This window comes from Sciurus vulgaris (genome assembly GCF_902686455.1).
Source record: "Sciurus vulgaris genome assembly, chromosome: 3".
Classification (NCBI taxonomy): Eukaryota; Metazoa; Chordata; class Mammalia; order Rodentia; family Sciuridae; genus Sciurus; species Sciurus vulgaris.
Window position 1 is genome coordinate 155,727,886 of NC_136463.1, and position 20,629 is coordinate 155,748,514.

The window sequence follows — 20,629 nt, forward strand, 5'->3', positions numbered from 1 at the left end:
ATTTTTAATATTTCAACAAATCTAGGCATTTAAAATGTGCTTTTATGTATTGTTTTCCCCTTTAGGAAATATTTAAAGAAAGAATTGGTTATACACATATGTTTGAAGTACTAAAATCTCTGGGTCAGCCCCCACTGGAACTACTTAAAGAACTTATGAACATGGTAAGTTTTTAACCTTTTTTTGAAAGAAGCTAATTTATCTCCATTTCAAAAATGGTAACTAACTTTTTATCTGTTATGTTGCTTTTTCAGGCTGTAGAGGGTGATCATACTTCAGTTGGGATTTTGGGCATTAGTAATGTCCAGCCTCTCTTGCTTCTTATCCAGTGGCTTCCAGAGCTTGAATCCCATGACCTACAAATCTTCATCTCTGATTGGTTGAAAAAAATATGTTGCATTAACAGGCAGAGTCGAACTACATGTGTCAATGCAAACATGGGAATTAGAATCATTGAAACTCTTGATTCCCATTCTTCTCTTCATCGAACTTGTGCTGAGAACTTGATTGCTATCTATGGTTCCTTGGGGAGTCAGTCAGTGAGCTCAGAAGAAATCCGTTGCTTACTAAGATTGCTGAGAGTGGATCATTCTGAGTTTATTCATCCTTACACCACTCCTGTGACTCGAGCAATACTGACAATGGCCCGAAAACTTAGTCTAGAGAGTGCACTACAGTATTTTAATTTGTCTCATAGTATGACAGGAATTTCTGTGCCTCCCGTACAGAAATGGCCAGGATCTGCCTTTTCTTTCAGTGCTTGGTTTTGTTTAGATCAGGATCAGTCGACTCTTGGTGTTGCTAACAAAGGAGGAAAAAGAAAACAATTATACAGGTAATGGTACAATTTTGGAATATAAATAAATAGCAGTATATATGCTACAATTCTTAAATAGGAAAAAGCCTCTATAAATATTTTAATGTACAACAATTTATCTGAAGCTTTTTTGTCTGTTAGCTGCATACAGTTTAATTATAAGTGCTTTGTTATGTATTTTTATAATAATAATTATATATCTCAAATATTTTGCTACTTAAGTTCTGAGGCTAGTGTGGAAACATGTTTTCTTCTTACAAATACTGTAAAAATGTAGAAGAAGGGAATAATAAACTTCAGTAATAACCTTTGTGTCCCATTGAAGGTATTATACGCTTTTTATATGAAAGACCTTAAAATCTATGTGCATGTCCATCCAGACTGCAATACCTAATAATTTTTAATACTTGTGATTTTTAAGATCTTTATGTGTGCTTTCTGAATTTTATTTGGAAGAATGTTGAAGAAGTGAAAATTTTTAGTTTTGTCATAGTTTGCTAGTGAAATTCTAGTTATAATGCTGCCTTGTATAATTTGTTAACTCTTATACCAAAAAAAAAAAAAAAAAAAAGATTTTTAAAATGTCTCTGAAACAAGGTTGGACTGATGTGATGTGTGGCAGTAGAATTTAAGCTACAGCAGTGCTTATAAAGATGTTCATGATGGCTTTATGGTTTTGTGGGCTTCAGTGATGATGAAACTGATCAGCTGCCTTCAGGAGTTCTGATATTATATATTTATGTTAGCTTTTTTACAGGAGGTGGCATGGGTTTTGAAGCTTTTATTACCCATTCAGGTATGTTGGTTGTGGCAGTGTGCACCAAAAGAGAATATGCAACAGTTATGCTTCCTGACCACAGTTTCTGTGATTCCCTCTGGGTAAGGCTTTGGGGCATCGTATCTAACTTGTATTTAAACATCTATGTATTTAACATCGCATTTAATCTTAAAAGATTTGGTGCATGTTCAAAAGGAGTTTTTTTCATCTTTAAAAAAATTTTTTTAAGTTGTTGATGGACCTATATTTTATTCATTTATTTATATGTGGTGCTGAGAGTCAAACCCAGTGCCTCACACATGAGGCAAGTGCTCTACCACTGAGCCACAACCCCAGCCCTCATCTGCTTTTTGAATTAGTTAATTTTCACTTTAAGTTTCTATTCATTTTGGAGTTTGTCTATCAGAAAGTTAATACTGTTGATAGTATTAATTTCTGCTAAAAATTAAAATGTTATGATTTCTTTGTCTTCTAAAAGCAAATTTAATTTTGAATTTTAATTCAGAATGAGATAAGAAATCATGAAAAACAATGCATTTCTATTGCTATTCTAAAAATATAAAGTTTGTCTTTATTAGAAAGATTGATTCTGAAAAAATACTCAAAGCCTTGGAAAATGAAGAAAAGACACTATGTTAATAATTTTTGAGAGTTTTCTGGAAAAGGTTTAATGGTTTTGTAGTACTACAAAAAAATGGTTCTCACTTTAAGAACATCATTTTAATCAGTGCTTAACTGTGTTTAATCTTAATATTCTGTTCTCACAAACAAGTTATAGAGTAATACTTTGGAAACATTTGTCATTCCAAAGACTGTGTAATTTTAGCCTTTTAAATGTATGTTTTACTTCACCAGCACAACATAACTATTGTTCACATGCCTGGAAAAAGGCCCTTTGGTCAGAGTCTTGTTTATATCTATGACAATGGACAACAGAAAGTTTCTGCCCCTCTCAGATTTCCTGCCATGAATGAAGTAAGTATATCTAACCCATTCATTTCAGGCCCAATTTATTGAGAACTCTTAAATATTTCAGTTAATGTAGAAGATTTTGTTTATTCTAAATAAGGGGTCCTAAAATCTTGTATATTCTAAATATGGGGTCCTATTCTATATAATAAGATATAATAAATAAATATTTGTCAATCTATCATTAGATGATGTCAGACTGTGTGTAGAAAAGAAAAACAACTCAAGGAAGAAACAAATGTAATCAAAGACTTAGGGGAAAAAAAAGACTTAAAATAGGAAAGCCAAAGAAATGATTAGATAATTTAATAAAACTCTCTTATGACATACAAGAGTATTACAATGAACTCTTTATTTACATTAAGTTTGAAATAACAATGAAGAAACTTAAAACTTGCATGTTATGGTAAGATAGAATTTTACTGAGGTGGTTCTCAGTGACCACTTATATAAAAGTTCTTTGAGAATTTTTGGATAATTTTGAGAAAGGCTTTTGAAGGCAATGGAATGGAGTAGATTATTTCTTAAGTCCTTCTAGGAGTTGAGTAATTTCTTCTTGTTCTTGATGACCATTTCAGGATAGCCTGTAATGAGCATTATACTGACATGCAATTCTCTCCTTGTAAATTTTAATGGGCAAAGTAGTTTTCTCTATTTTAGGTAACAGTAAAGCTGTTTAAAATCTTTTAAAAATAATAATAAACACTCATTAAAATATTTAAAAAACACAAGTATGTACAATGAGTCATAAAAATAATACATCTGAATTCTATTGGCCAAGGGGATCTTTGGTAATGTTTTCTTATGTATATACATGTACATACATCATGATCCAGTAAAAAAAAAAAACCAAAAACTTTTCACTTTAACTTTCAATCTACTTATTTGCTTAGTTTTGTGTGTTGTTTATTTTTATTTATTTTTAATTTTTTCCCCATCATTGGGGATTAAGCCCAGGGCCTTGCAATACTAGGCAAGGACTCTACCACTGAGGTACATCCCTAGCCCCTCACTGTTTAACTTTAAACATGAAATTTGATATTTATTTAAAATGGTGTAATATTTTGTTTGTTTCTTAGCCTTTTACTTCCTGTTGTATTGGTTCAGCTGGACAAAGAACCACCACTCCTCCACCGTCTCAAATCCCAGACCCACCAGTTTCTTCTCCCATTACCCCTCACCGGGCGTCATTTGGTGGAATTCTATCATCAGCCTCCTGGGGAGGAGCAACTGAAAAATCAAAATTAGTTACCAAATTGATATCAGCTGGAACCCAAGACAGTGAATGGGGATGTCCCACATCTCTAGAGGGTCAACTAGGGTCTGTTATTATCTTTTATGAAGCACTGCAGCCTCCTCAGGTGAAGGCATTGTATTTAGCAGGTAGGCTTGTACATTATACTGTTTAATTAAATTTAGAGTTTTCTAAAGAAATTGTTTGATTTGAAGAGTATATTTGTTTTCAATGAAAAGTCCCCCACATATCATACCTTTTTTTTTTTTTTTTTGAGGTGCTAGGGATCAAACCCAGGGCCTTGTGCTTACAAGGCAAGCACTCTACCAACTGAGCTATATCCCCAGCCCTCATACCTTTTTTTGTAAGCATGAATAAAATAAGCCTTTGGAAAATATTTCAAATATCATCCATAACACTACCTGAATTAATCTCCTAGAATTGCCATTACAGAATACCACAGACTGGGTGGTTTTAACAGGAGGAATATATTTTCTCACAGTTCTAGAAAATAGAAGTCAAAGCGCGATGTGCATCAAGATTGTTTTCTAGTGAGGCTTCTCTTCCAAGTTGTCGGTGGCTGCCAATTGCAGTGTTCTCACATGGTCTTCCCTTTCTTTGCACAGGGACAGAATAAGAGACCTCTGGTGTCTCTTCCTTTTCTTGTGAGGGGCCATATCAGATTAGGGATTCACTATTATGACTTTAACTTTTTTCCTTAAGGCTCTATTTCCAAACAGTCATATTGGAGAGTATATCTTTACATTGAATTTTAGGTCCATCCATACACTGCCAGTTCTTTCTTCAGATTTTAATGAATTGATCAAACAAAATATAAGCCTATTTCCACAAGAAATCATAAATTTTGTTTTAAAACTTGTCATTTTTACAATTTATGTATTAAGATACCTGAAAAATAAGGTTATACTCTTTTTATTTTGGCCTTTTCTTTTGACCATGATTTAAAGCACACACATTCATTATCATTGGATCATAACTACTTACAAAATTGTATTCTAGCAGGATGTTCCGATGTTATGTCTCTAAGAGTCATGTGCATTAACTTTGCAGAATGACTTATTTTTTTGTCAAAATATCCTTTTTAGATTACATAGGAGTTTTGACATGAATGGGACTCTCCAGACTTTCAAAGTTTATGGTAAACCTTTGAAACTCACTAGAATGTTTAAAGATGGGTCTATAATGCAAATAAATTAAAGCTAGTAATAAATCATTGTGTAGTCATGGCTTTGTAGTTTACATTTTGTTCTTTTTTAAAAAAAATTTTTAGTTTTAGATGGACACAATACCTTTATTTTATTTACATTTATGTGATGCTGAGGATCTAACCCAGTGTGCTTCATATGTGCTAGGCAAGTGCTCCACCACTGAGCTACAAACCCAACCCTGTTCTTTGAGTTTTAGTGAAGTTGGGAATTTTTTTTTCCTATTCTGTGGTGTTTATTCACATTGACTGAATGTTTTACTATCTTTTTATTCATTTGAATTTGTGGACATTTGATAAATTAATAGGTGAACTTTGTTATATGTGATGATAGTTTTTTAATGCTATATACAATTTCCTTTCTGGAGTGAAGGTTGATTCACTCCCTAACTTTTCTAGGTTTTGGATATATTGGAGGTGATATGAAAACTAAAGTAGAGCCAGACACAGTGGCACACACTTGTAATCCCAGCAATTTGGGAGACTGAGGCAGGAGGATTGCAAGTTCAAAGCCAGCCTCAGCAACTTAGTGAGGCCTTAAGCAACTTATTGAGACCTGGTCTCAAAATTAAAAAGGGACAAGAGATAAGTGCCCCTGGGTGCAATCCCCAGTACCAAAAAAAACAAAACAACAAAACCCCTTAAGAACGTTTTAGCTAGTATGCTTTACTGTATTATTTGCATAACTTAAAACACTTTAAATTTAAATTTTGTTCTGATAACACAGAACCAAGGAGACCATAAATATTTAATGATATATATGTATGTGTATAAATAATTTTCAGGTCCAAATTGTTTAAGCCCTTGGAAATGTCAAGAGTCTGACATGTCTGACCTGCCTGGTAACGTCCTTCTTCACTACACAGCAAAGGTGAGAGCAAATGCATGGACTGTCCATCTAGTTATACCTCTGTTGTGAACTATAATTCTTTAGTATATAGTCATTCTGATAGTATAAATGGAAATAGTTTTAGGTGGAATTTATTAATGAACTGAATTCAGTAAATCAAACAGTTTGAACTTGTATTCACCTAGTTTTCTGGAAGGAGAGATGAAACAATTGTGCTCAAACTTTGGTATTTAAAAAAAATGTGATACAGCAAAAGAGGGAGAAAGGAAGGGAGGGAAAAAAGAAATGTTAACTAAAGGAGAAAAGAGAAACTTTCTATATGCCTATCATCCTTTTTCCTTCAAGGACTTAAATAATGAAAGTAATTGAAGGCAGCAAGGGCAGAAGGAAGGAAGATAAAAGTTAGAACTGGGAGGAAAGAAAAAGGAGATACTACAAACATAAGTTGCCTTCATTATATTAAATATTATGTTGACTCAGGAAATGCTTTGCTAATGGGGTATTCTACATTATAGAACGTGTTTTTCTAATTTAGCAATCTGGTATGTAATCATAATTTATTACTTTTGAGTGTGTGTTTGTTATATCTGACCTAATAAAATGAACTGATCAGTTTTATTTTCTCCCAATTTTTTATTTTGATAAATTTCAAGCCCAGAGAGAAGTCAAAATATGCAGTGTCCTCTTCTCCTAAATTCACCAGTTATTAACATTTTGCTGTACTTGCTAGCTCTCTCAAATCATTTGTGAAAGGAAATTAAAATAGCTGTCAGGCCAGGCATGGTGATGCATGCTTGTAATCCCAGTGACTCTGGAGTCTGAGACAGGAGCATTGCAAGTTCAAGGTCAGCCTCAGCAATTTATGGAGGCCCGAAGCAACTTAGTTAGACCCTGTCTCAAAATAAAAAGTGAAAAGTATGGGGTTGGGGGCCCTGGGAATGTATCTCAGTGATAAAGTGTTTCTGGGTTAAATCTCTAGAACCAAAACAACAACAACAACAAACTATCAAAACTTCATCCCTAATACTTCTATATAATCATTTACCTACATAAGAAACTAATCCATAATTGCATACATAATCTGTATTCAGTTTTTCCTACAATATTTATTAGCATTTTAAAAACTAACCTTGGATCTAGTCAAGGTCTTTGCATTGTGTTGATTATAATGTTTCTTGAGTCTTCTATCTTTTGTTTGCTTTTCATTTTACCAATGATGTATGTTTGCTTACCCAACTATACTTTTAAAATAACTCTGAACGTGATAATATAAGGTTGGATTTTATACTATTCAAAGTTAAAATTTCTGTACTATTAAAAATAGCTATTACCTTATTGGTTTTCCCCAAGAAATGCAGTATGACTGATATCATAATAAACAAAACAGTTTACTGCAGGACAGTTTCTCCAAAACTGTGGGATATCATGATACAAAGATTCCATGGTTAAATAAGTTTGTGGAGCTGGTGCATTCTTTATAGCCCTCTTGGAGATTAATGATACACTTTAAAAATCCTACCAAAAAACCCCTTTCACTTAGTTTTGTCCTTTATTTCCTAAGTCATTTGAGCATAAAACATTTTTTAAAACGACTTAGTTATTAACAAATGCAAATTTGCTAAAAGCTACTGTATGGAATTGTTTAGTAGTCATCAGTGTTTTCATTTTTGTCCTCTTGCAGGGGATATTTGGTCATCTATTTGTTCGCAGTTGATTGTCTTCTCTGTGACAAATTGACAAGAATTGTGCAAATTCTTAGGAAACAAAGATGACTAACTTAAGACTAAAGCCTCTAACTTTTAAGGATCTTGCTGTCTAAAGTGAGATAAATATGTAAAAAAGCATAATGTGATTTTATGAACTTTTTAGCTGTAATTTATTATGTATTTATAATATACTAACACTATACTGTTTGACTTAATCTTCATAAAAGCCCTGAGATGTATATGGTATTATTGGTATCTTTTCTAAGCTTTGTGTTTTCTTAGGCTCGGTAAAGATAAGTAACTTGCCTAACCTCGTAATTCTAGTGAATGGTAATGCTAACTTTAGAACCTGTTCAGTGCATGTCCTGAACCAGTGTACAGTATTTCTGTGTTGCAATTATGTACAGAATATAGTGTGTGTAAAGCGGGAAGTGGTTTGTTCTTCTAGGGACATGTGAGTTGTATCTTAAAAAGGCAGTTTTGAGGAGGAATTACAGTAAGCAGCGTCTACAAAAGCATAGACTATAAAATAGGGTTTTTCATGTATGTATCTGAGCAGGGGAAGAAGATATCTGGAAATGAGTTTAGAGAACAAGTAGAGACCAGATAATAGCAAACTTTGTGTGCCGGGTTAAGGGTTTTACACAGAAGAGTAGTATGTTAGGGTTTGAATTTTAGAAAAAGTTCTTGAACTGCAGTACAAAAGTTGGCTTGGAGAGGTAGGAGACTGCAGGCAACCATACCATTAGGAGATTATCATGTTAAGAAAGGTCATATATAAATAATGCTCAAACTAAAGAAGCAGCTGGAGGAAGACCTTTCTGTCTCTGAGACTGATGTAGACTGTTAAATATTATTATTATTTTATTTATTTATTTATTTTTTTTAATAATTTTTTTTATTGTAAACAAATGGGTTACATATTGTTTCTCTGTACATGGCGTAAAGGCATACCATTTGTGTAATCATAAATTTACATACAGTAATGTTGTTTGATTCATTCTGTTATTTTTTCCCTTCCCCCCACCCCTCCCACCCCTCTTTTCCCTCTATACAGTCCTTCCTTCCTCCATACTTGCCCCCCTCCCTAACCCTAACTCTAACCCTAACACTAACCCTCCCCTCCCCCCATTATATGTCATCATCCACTTATTAGTGATATCATTCGTCCTTTGGTTTTTTGAGATTGGCTTATCTCACTTAGCATGATATTCTCCAATTTCATCCATTTGCCTGCAAATGCCATAATTTTATCATTCTTTATGGCTGAGTGATATTCCATTGTATATATATGCCACAGTTTCTTTATCCATTCATCAATTGAAGGACATCTAAGTTGGTTCCACAGTCTGGCTATTGTGAATTGAGCAGCTATGAACATTGATGTGGCTGTATCTCTGTAGTATGCTGATTTTAAGTCCTTTGGGTATAGGCCAAGGAGTGGGATAGCTGGGTCAAATGGTGTAAATATTATTTTTTAAATTAAATTTTCTCAGTTGCTTTAAGAGGAAAGCAGTAGCCATATCATGTATGTTTCTTTTCTTTTGGAATGGGGATCAAATTCAAAGATGCTTCATTACCTGCAGATTCACAGATTTAATGTGAAGTTACATGACTTCATGAAAGGAAGTTAAATGGTTTTTAACAACTTTTTGAATTGCAGGTTAAATTCTTTTTTTTTTTTTTTTTTTTTCCTTTCAGGATGACAGTCTCTTTTATTTTATTTTATTTATTTATTTTTTAATAGTAAACAAATGGGATACATGTTGTTTCTCTATTTGTACATGGAGTCAAGGCATACCATTTGTGTAATCATAAATTTACATAGGGTAATGTTGTTTGATTCATTCTGTTATTTTTTCTCTTCCCCCCACCCCTCCCACCCTTCTTTTTCCTCTATACAGTTCTTCCTTCCTCCATTCTTACCACCCTCCTTATCCCTAACCCTAAACCTAACCCTAACCCTAACGTTAACCCCTCCCACCCCCCATTATATGTCCTCATCTGCTTATCAGCAAGATCATTCGTCCTTTAGTTTTTTGAGATTGGCTTATCTCACTTAGCATGATATTCTCCAATTTCATCCATTTGCCTGCAAATGCCATAATTTTATCATTCTTCATGGTGGAATAATATTCCATTGTATATATATGCCATAGTTTCTTTATCCGTTCTTCAACTGAAGGGCATCTAGGTTGGTTCCACAATCTGGCTATGGTGAATTGAGCAGCAATGAACATTGATGTGGCTGTATCTCTGTAGTATGCTGATTTTAAGTCCTTTGGGTATAGGCCAAGGAGTGGGATAGCTGGGTCAAATGGTGGTTCCATTCCAAGTTTTCTGAGGAATCTCCATACTGCTTTCCAGAGTGGCCGCACTAATTTGCAACACCACCAGCAGTGTATGAGTGTACCTTTTTCCCCACATCCTCTCCAACACCTATTGTTGCTTGTATTCTTGATAATCGCCATTCTAATTGGGGTGAGATGGAATCTTAGTGTAGTTTTGATTTGCATTTCTCTTATTACTAGAGATGTTGAACATTTTTTCATATATCTGTTGATTGCTTGTAGATCTTCTGTGAAGTGCCTGTTCATTTCCTTAGCCCATTTGTTGATTGAGTTATTTGTATTCTTGGTGTAGAGTTTTTTGAGTTCTTTATAGATTCTGGAAATTAGCACTCTATCTGAAGTATGAGTGGCAAAGATATTCTCCCACTCTGTAGGCTCTCTCTTTGCATTGCTGATAGTTTCCTTTGCTGAGAGAAAGCTTTTTAGTTTGAATCTATCCCAGTTATTGATTCTTGCTTTTATTTCTTGTGCTATGGGAGTCCTGTTAAGGAAGTCTGATCCTAAGCCAACAAGTTGAAGATTTGGACCTACTTTTTCTTCTATAAGATGCAGGGTCTCTGGTCTGATTCCGAGGTCCTTGATCCATTTTGAGTTGAGTTTTGTGCAGGGTGAGTGATAGGGGTTTAATTTCATTCTGTTGCATATGGTTTTCCAGTTTTCCCAGCACCATTTGTTGAAGAGGCTATCTTTTCTCCATTGTGTATTTGTGTAGTCTGAGAAAATTGTATTTAATCTGAATTAAACCAGAATTGTTTGTTGTTAATACAAGGGAAAATAGTGTCTTATGCCCATGATTGGATTTTCATATAATCAAATAAAATATATTATTTTGTGATTTCTCTATCTCACATTAGAATTATACATTTCTTGTATATTAAGAAATTGTGCCTAGGGAAATAGTAATGGGAACAAAATATTGAATTTTTTTTTCCCATTTCTGAAGACTGATCCCCAGGGAGCTATACCTCTGAGCTATAACCCCAGCCCTTTTTATTTCTTATTAAAAAAAAATTTTTTTTAGATGTTACTAACCTTTATTTTTATTCATTTATTTATATGTGGTGCTGAGAATCGAACCCAGTGCCTCACACATGCCAGGCAAGCGCTCTACCACAATCCCAGCCCCTATTTCTTATTTTTGAGGCAGGTTCTCCCTGAATTGCCCAGGCCAACCTTAAGCTTGCAGTCCTCCTGTCTCAGCCTCACAAGCAGCTGAGATTACAGACATGTACCACCGTGTCCAGCTGTGTTTTTTAAAGCCATAAGTCTGTTTGTATATATTGATTTAGAAAAGAAAAAAAATTAGACTCTCAGGTAACTGAGAAGTTATAGTATAACTCATCAATCAGTTGATAAGACTCAGTGACTTGATTTTGATAAGTGCTTTAAGATATAGTTCATGATTCTTTAAAAGACATTCAGAGAATAGTAATACTAAAATTCAGATGGGCCAGGCGTGGTGGCAGCACTCCTGCAATCCAGGCTACTTAGGAGGTGGAAGCAGGAGAATCACAAATTCTTGGCCACCCTGGACAATCTAGCAAGATCTGTCTAAAGATTTTTAAAAAGGGTGGGGATGTAGCTCAGTGCTTGCCTAGCATGTATGAGACATTAGGTTCAAAACCCCAGTACTGGGGGTGGGGTAAAAAAAGAAAGAAAATCAAATGGTAGGCATCTTCTCATTATTTATCTTTTAAAATGGTAGTGAAATGTTCCTTATATGTTTAAAGTTAGGTTTTGTTCTAATTGTACTTTGTTGTATAATTTCTTTTATTCTTAGGCCTGCAAGAATTCAATCTGCCTTGATTTATCTGCTAATTGTTTGCATGGAAGATTAACAGGAAACAAAGTAGTGAACTGGGATATTAAGGTAAATTAATAATAAATGATGAGCAACATAGTATAATATAATGATAACATAGTATAAGTTTAATGATCCTTTTAAAGACTTTTTTTTTTTTTTTTTTTGGCACTGGGGATTTAACCCAAGGGCAATTTGCCACTGAGCCACATCTTTATATCTTTATCCCTTTTTTTTTTTTTTTGAGACAGTCTTACTAAGTTGTTTAGTCCTTGCTCAATTGTTGAGGCTGATCTTGAATTTCCCATCCACTGGGATTACTGTATACCACCACCGCAACCTTCAAGGTTTTATCTTTTAAGCATCTCCAGGTTGATCTGAGTAATAGGTCTCATTTAAAATGTGGTACTGATACACAATTTGAAAGATAAACAAATTAGTTGAATAACTATAGTAGTGGAATAACTGATCCACTGGAAGCTTAAGTTGCCTTTATAAACTGTGCTGTGAGCATAATAATCTCCATAAATATGCTATTTTAGTCCATTAAGGTATTTAATCCCTAAAATTGTATATCACATTTCAACCTCCTAAATCTTCCCAGAGATTTCATTGATTATCTCTTTTCTATCAGACACCTCCCTCTCTACAGTCTGGTATACATCAGCTTCAGACAACTCAAATCTTTACTCTCAGTGATTAAAAATAACTTTTCCTCTTCCCCACATTGTCCTCTAGCTGTCAAATCTTGTTTGCCTTCTGTATCTTATATGTGTGTCACAACTCACAACTTTACTTCGATCTAGACTGTTTTAACTGCTCTTGTCATGGTATCTGTAGCACTTTATCATTTCACATGCCATTGTGGATAGTAATTGCTTGCTTGACTTTCCAGTAGTCCTTAAGAATTTCAAAGGAGAGACCACTGCCTGTTATACCAGTGCCTGGTACATGGATATACAATAAGTAATTACTGCTTTTCCCTAAATATAGTATTTCTTTAAAGATATTTTAAATAGCAGTTACAGCATAAATAGAATCAAAAGAAATATAAAAGATAGTTGTAAGGGGACTTATTGGTAATTCATCTAGAATTTATTTTAGTTAACATCTCAAAAATGCTTATTCTTTTGATGGATAATTTTGCTTTATAGAATTGAGTATTAATCTCATGTTATTTGAGGTGTGCAAAGCATTTTTCTCTGTGATTTTCAGATAAAAACATTTATTCTCCTGTGTTAACATAGTAACATAGTATGATGTATTGACAGTTCATGAGTTAACTTTTGCTTCACTTACAAGTGCATTATGCATTTATGCATTACATATAGATACCTAATTATTTCAGGTATGCTAAACATATTCAAAAATCAAAGCAATCTTTGCTGCCTTGGGTTATGGCTATATGAATTAAGTGGTCAGATTTTTGCCTGATGTGGAAAATTAAAAAGGGATAGAATTTGTTGCTACAACAAAATCAGACCAAAAGCAAGAAGGAAATGACCACTGGGAAATAATATTTGCCATCCAATAAGTTTATTTACTAAATAAAAAGCTCTTAAAATCAGTATGATAGCCTATTAATATGTACTATTTTTGTTTTTATTTATCAATGAAAATTTTAAAATAATCGGTATGAAAAATAGGCAAATTGTATCATATTAGGGACTTCTGTTAAATAAGTAGATTTAAGCTACTGTTGTCACAAAAAAATTAACTGTGAGATGATAGATATGCTATTGTGCTCCACTATAGTAACCATTTTGCCATCTGTATTATCCCATAACATCTTGTTGTAAATATCAAATTTATACAATAAAATTTATTTTAAAAATACAGCAGACAAAAATATGAAGAGATTGTTTACAGACTTAATCTGGGTCCACATGACAATTCAGAACATTTTAATAGTTGATAATAACAACAACTAACTTTATATGGCACCCACTATATGGCAGGCACAAAGCACTCATAATGTATTATCTTACTTAATCCTTGCAGCAATGTTGTGAAGGGGGATTGCCTTTATTCCCATTTTACAGATGAAGAAACTATAGAGAGATTAGTGACTTACCAAAGGACATAGGGTACATTTAATTGAGCTGTCCAAAATATCCAAGACTTTGAACTTTGACTGAAGCCACCTGTTCACCTTTTGGTTAGCTAAAAGTAGAGGAGTTAGTCATATTTCTACCACCAAATGCTTTTTTTCTTGATTCTCCTGTTCATGATACTTAATTGTGTAGTGGTAGTTGTTTGTTTGGACATTGTTAGATTTACATTATGAAGTCTACTAATGGGGTTATATTTGGAATTCCTGTGTTTTGAAATCCTTAAACTATATAAAATGGAAATGCACTAAAAATGATCTGAAACTAAGGCTGCTATTTAAAACATCTACCCTCACCAGGGTTCCTTCAATTTAGGCTGTCCTATACATTACTTAAGTTTTAGTAATGTACTATAACTTTATATATGCTATGTAGATACTAAATGATACCCTTGTCCTTGTTTTATAAGTCTAAGAAATTACTATTTTTTTTTTCAGGACATCATCAACTGTATAGGTGGATTAAATGTACTCTTTCCTTTATTGGAACAAATAAGCCACTTCACTGAAGAACAGATTCCTGAAGCAATGAATGAAAGCATAGTTCCTGAATTGATAACACCTGTAGAAGGAGATAGTATGTTACTGACCTCCACAAAGGCATCAGGTGATCAGATGATAACACAAAATGGTCATTGAAAATTTTGAGAATTAAAAGTAAATACCAGTATTAAAAAGAAACCAGTTATAGCAGTAGCAGCTGCCCTAATTTTACTAATAAAGGTCAGGAAGTTTGTAATACTTTAGTCCAAACACTTAAGGTGGTGGTTTTACTCTTGACTATCCGTATATTATACTCTTAGTGGAAAAAAATACTACATTGTTAAATTTGTGGTAGAGAAAATATTTATATATGCATTTAAATATATAGCATTTTATTGCTGCTTTTTTTATTTCATTGTGCAAAGCAGTCTTGGACACAAACTTTTGAACTAGATTTCTTCTTTGTTACAGTAAGCATTATGATATAGAAAATGGAAATAAAAGTGATGAATTATGATAATTAATGACGTTCTCATTTCCTTAGAGTCAAGACTAGAGAAAAATCTGGTTGCAACATTTATCTTGATTGTAAAGCACTTTATTCAGCGACATCCCATCAACCAGGACAATCTTATTCACTCCCATGGAGTTGCAACTCTTGGTGCCTTACTTCAGAAGGTGAGCCTGTCTGCATGGTGTTCATTCAGCTGGTGACTGTAATTAGCAGTTGGTGTTAGGATTTTTTTCTTCCTACTAAATAAATACATTATTAAAGATTGCAATGTTACATCTTCCAGGTTGTATTATGATTTGTTTCAGCAGCAGCTTTTAAAAACCTTTATGGAACTGTCTTATACAAGAGGTACTTACTTTATATAGCAGTATATAATCTTAGAAGTGTTGCTATCTTTATTATGTGGAATGTTTGAGAAATATAAGACTTTTAAGAATATGACATTAGAAAAATGTGTTCTAATGTCATAAATTAAGTTTTTTATATTTTTATGCCCTAGATTTAAAAATTTTTACATTTAGATGTTCTGAATTCATGATTTGAAATTATAGTTTATTAGCAGTTATTTATGGAACCCTTTTCTGTTTGATTTCAGGTGCCAGGCACCTTAATGGATGTCAATGTATTGATGGCAATTCAATTACTCATTGAACAAGTATCATTAGAGAAAAATATGCCACTTCTGCAACAAATGTATCAATATTTACTCTTTGACTTCCGTATTTGGAATCGTGGAGATTTTCCCTTTAGAATTGGTGAGTGTAGTCTGTTTGATAAAATTTTGTAGTTGTTTTAGAAATTTATAAGTACCTATGTGACTATTGTAGACAACATCATTTACAAGTGAATTTTCTATTTTAGGTCATATACAATATCTTTCAACTATCATTAAAGACAGCAGGAGAATTTTCCGAAAGAAATATGGTGTGCAGTTTCTCCTTGATACACTTAGGATTTATTATGGGTATGACATCCTTGGTCCTTCCTTAGGTTGATACGTTTTTATTCTGCTCCTTGACTGGAATGGGTAGATTTTCTCATTACCAGCAATTCTAACATCCTTTAACTTCAGAGAAGCATAATAGTGTGGAGGTTAAAATGATCAACAGTGGATCCACGTACAGTAGTTTTGAACATTGGTTTACTTAATTGTGTAGCTTTAGGCAGATTATTCAAATTTTCTGTGCTTGAATTTTCTTCCTCTCTGAAAAGCGTGACCTCCGCCAGGCATGGTAGCACACACCTGTAATCTAGATGCTGAGGCAGGAGGATCAGGAGTTCAAACCCAACCTCAGCAACTTAGCAAGGCCCTGAGCAACTCAGTGAGACCCTGTCTCAAAATGAAATATAAAAAGTGCTGGGGATGTGACTCAGTTGTTAAATACTCCTGGGTTCAATCCCTGGTACCCGCCACCACCATCAAAACAAAACAAAACAAAATAAAACTCCTCTGACCTCCTATGGTGGTTTTAAGAACTAAATAGGTTACTAATGTAAAAAGCACATACAACTGTGTGTGCTATGTGGTGTCGTATAAATGTAAGCTGTTTTAACATTTTTAGTTTTTGTCACTAAAACTCTTCAAAAGATTCAATCCCTGGTTACCACACCGCCCCCCAAAAAGATTTTCCTTAAAAAGAAAAGAAGCCAAAACTACCATGAATTATAATAATTATATGGAAAGATCGCTTTTTAAACTGTGAAATCTTAGGCTGGGGATGTGGCTCAGTTGGTAGAGTGTGGGCCTCACAAGCACAAGGCCCTGGGTTCAATCCTCAGTACTACAAAAAAAAAAAAAAAAAAACAAAAAAAAACTATGAAGTCTTATATAAAATGTACAAAATTGTTAAAAGTTAAATTTTCAATTTTACTTTTGTTTTCTCTTTTAGGAGTAGTTGTAAATATAATGAGCTGTCTCTAGATGACATTCGAACAATAAGGATTTCTTTGTATGGACTAATTAAATATTTTCTGTGCAAGGGTGGAACGCATGAAGAGATACAAAGTATAATGTGTTACATAGCTGCTACTAATGAAGAAGAACAGGTATTATGCCACAGATAAATCTAATCTTTCTTTTTAATATTAATTTGCTCTGTCATCTTGTAAACTTACATGTTTGCTCAATTATTTCAAGAATAAGATTATAAAGTATTATATACAATATTACATAATTAAAGAAGTAAATTTTATTTACTACCTGAAAGTTTAATAAGTAGATGACATTGTAATTTAATATTCTAATTAGCTCAAATGTATAAAATGTGGAAATACTGGCTTTCTCTGGCATTTCTGAAATCTGTTTTCATGGCCTGTTTGGTATATATCAACAAAGTTACTATGTAGATTTTTTTTTTTTTTTAATAGGACTTGAACCCAGGGATGCTTAGATGCTTAATCACCGAGTCGCTTCCCCAGCCCTTTTTTATATTTTATTGGAGACAGGGTCTCTCTGAGTTGCTCATGGTCTTGCTAAGTTGCTGAGGCTGGGTTTGAACTCCTGATCCTCCTGCCTCAGCCTCCCAAGTCACTGGGATTATAGGCATATGCCACCTCACCCAGCTACTGGGTAGATTTTTAACATGATTATTAGCATAGGTTCATAAACATGTTGCATAAGGATTAAATTGTAAATATCTATTTTCAAAATACTCTTACAGGGCTGGGTTGTAGCTCAGTGTTAAAGCACTTGCTTAGCCTGAGTGAGGCACTGGGTTCAATCCTCAGAACCACATAAAAATAAATAAATAAAATAAAGGCATTGTGTCCGTCTACAACTAAAATAAATATATATTTTTGAATATTCCCTTGTCTGAAAAATAAATGAAAGAAATGTAAATACTACATACTACTGATTCAGCTACTAGATTAAGCCCTCTAGGTCTTTTACAGCCTTTTAGAACCACTAATATAAAATGCACAGCCAAGGAATGACTATTCTCATTTATACTTTTGAAAATGTCTATTCAAAGTGATTATATGGCAACTTAAAAAGTGACACAGCTATTATACCTGGAACTAGGAGTGATGAATAGCTATTTTAGTTCATGATAACTGTATCTGATTCATGGCCAATGATATTTTCTTTATCAATTCAGTCAAGGGTCATTTGTTGAGAACTTACTGTGTATACAGAATGATGTTAGACATTGCAGTTAATTCAGTGTTGAACAAATTATCATTCCTACTTTTAGACTCAAGGGGGTGGGAGGCAGTTAGAGAAGTTTACCAAATACCTATGAAACAGATGTGTATGATAATATCTAAAAGGGAGATTTATAAGAAATATATTATGTATAAATCCTGTGAGATTTTCATAGGAGGGTTTTACATGTTGAGAAGTCTAGGAAAGGCTTTGTGGAAGAGGTGCCTTTTCAAATGGACAACATAGGATATGTGATGTGTGTGGTCTTTTGTTTGTTTTTAAATTATTTTACATATTATTTTAGTTGTTGATGGACCTTTAATTTATTCATTTATTTATATGTGGTGCTGAGAATTGAACCCAGTGCCTCACTCATGCTAGGCAAGCGCTCTACCACTGAGCCACAACCCCAGCCCTGATATGTATGGTTTTAAGAGGTGTTGAAAGATTAAAGACTCACCATACACTAAGTGGAAAAGCATAGAGGTCAAGGTGTGGTTAAATGAATGGCCAGTGAGTTAAAAGAGATGGGAATGTCAACTTGGTTCTGACTAGGAGGGAGTAGATGGAGCCAGATAAAAAGATGACTATTTTTCTTCATTTTTTATTGCCATAATAAAATATCTGATGCTTGGCATTTTATAAAGTTAAAAAAAAGTTGTCAAATATGAATAACAAGAGGATGTGCAAGAGAAAATGGAATAAGCCAGCAGCATGTCAGGAGTAAAGCAGGGCTAGTTCAGAAGACATCATACAGTCCAGTTAAGCTGAAGCATTAGGTTGTGTAGGATTGAGTTGAACAACTATTTCATAGTTTATGACTTCACTTGTTCTTGTATACATAGAGGTGATTCTTTTTGTTTTGTTTTGTTTTAACTTAAAAAGCTCTTGGGAATTTTGGATGTACTCCTCAGTCTCCTACGTACCAGCCCAACTAGAGGTCAGCTTTTCTTACTGCTGTTTGAACCAGGAAATGCTGACATACTTTATGCCTTGCTGTTAAATCAGAAGTACTCTGACAGACTAAGGGAAATCATTTTTAAGGTACATTTGTAAGCATCTTTTTATTTGATGATATTTTCAGTATGTGGATTTGAATGCAACTTAGCCATTCTGTGACTGTAAATTCTTTTTCATATCTTTCTAATTTTAAATTCCTCTTTTTTTGATACATATATTTCATATTAGTTCTTTGCGTATTTAAAAACCAATTATATTTCAGACTGTGGATATAACCAAGTGGTAGAGTACTTGTTTAGCATATATGAGACCAGCAATTTGATCCTCTTAACCATAAAAAAACCAAAGCAAAACAAAAACAAATAGAAACATACCCAACTAATTATTTAATAAATTGTCTCAGTGGAATATCTACTTTGTCATGCCATCCTCAGATAAAACCTCTTATTTCTTCTTTGATGTATAGTGAGTCTGGGTAGGCAATTCAAAAGAACATTTTAACAGTTTATAATAGCTAACTTCCTGTGGTACCCACTGTTGTGTCAGGCACTAAGCACTTTTAATATGTTAGCTTCCTTAATCCTTGCAACAACTTTATGAAGGAGTATTATATGTATTCCCATTTTACAGGTGAAGAAATTGAAGTCAGAGAGATTGGTGGCTTATCAAAGGACAGAGGATATAGTTTATTAAACTATCCACAATGTCCAAGACTTTGAACTTTGCCTGAAGCCACCTACTCCACTTTTTTGTTAATAAAAATAGAGGGGTCAAATACAACCACAATACATATTTTTTCTTAATACTCTTGTTCATTATGCTTAATTGCTTGTTGGCAGTTGTTACTCATTTTTAGAGTTATATTATAAAGTCTACTTATGGGATTGTGTTTGGATTGCCTGTGTTTGAAATCCTTAAATTTTAGAAAACAAGGTACAGTAAAAGTGATCAGAAACAATCTCTCTTGAAGCTGCTTTTTAAAGCATCTGCTTTCATGAAGGTTCCTTTATAGAAATTAAATGTTATTTCTTTACTCCTCCACATACCCTAGTACTGGGGATTGAACTCAGGGGCATTCTACCACTGAGCTACATCCACAGCCTATTTTATTTTGACACAGAATCACTTTAGATTGCTGAGACTGGCCTCAGACCTGCAATTGTCTTGCCTCGGGCTCTCAGATAGCTGGGATTACAGACATGTGCCTCCATACCTGGCTAAATGTTATTTTTCCAAAAACAATCTTAAAGGGATTGTTCATGATATTCAGCCAGGATTACCCTTTCATATAAGAATATAGCACCTCTATTGAAAAGTGTTGACCTCCCCTTATAAATATGGAGCTAATTCAGTATCCTGTGTTAGCATATGGGTTTACTTCATAAATGTTTCCTCATTTTTGAAAATTATTTTTATAACTGTTACATAGAATACTAGATTGATCCAGAAGTGTCTTGTTCCTCCTATGACCTACATGTGTACATGTTTTTCATTTGACATATTTGAACTAAAGTTTCAAGCATAATAATCACTCAACTGCAAATGTATTCCAGTCCAATTTATTCCTAAATCAGTTTTTTAAGAATAGCTTAATAAGGACATGTCTCTCTTTTTTAGCACTCAGGCATTTTCTTATACTTAAGGAATAAAATGATGCTCCAAAATCCAATGTACTGTAATATTTTA

The 20,629-nt window shown here is 33.7% G+C and overlaps 1 protein-coding gene across 16 annotated transcripts in view; it reads left to right on the top strand.

Annotated features, from left to right (window-relative positions):
• NBEAL1 (neurobeachin like 1) overlaps positions 1–20,629 on the top strand; it is a 200,186-nt gene that overhangs the window by 87,096 nt on the left and 92,461 nt on the right. For all 16 annotated transcript variants that reach the window (XM_079130554.1, XM_079130555.1, XM_079130546.1 and 13 more), the window contains 13 exons: positions 66–164; positions 255–835; positions 1,564–1,696; positions 2,451–2,570; positions 3,644–3,947; positions 5,809–5,894; positions 11,711–11,800; positions 14,280–14,448; positions 14,869–15,002; positions 15,434–15,593; positions 15,700–15,802; positions 16,728–16,884; positions 18,869–19,027. In XM_079130554.1, coding sequence (XP_078986680.1) covers positions 66–164; positions 255–835; positions 1,564–1,696; positions 2,451–2,570; positions 3,644–3,947; positions 5,809–5,894; positions 11,711–11,800; positions 14,280–14,448; positions 14,869–15,002; positions 15,434–15,593; positions 15,700–15,802; positions 16,728–16,884; positions 18,869–19,027 — 2,295 coding nt within the window. The remainder of the gene's footprint in view (positions 1–65; positions 165–254; positions 836–1,563; positions 1,697–2,450; positions 2,571–3,643; positions 3,948–5,808; positions 5,895–11,710; positions 11,801–14,279; positions 14,449–14,868; positions 15,003–15,433; positions 15,594–15,699; positions 15,803–16,727; positions 16,885–18,868; positions 19,028–20,629) is intronic.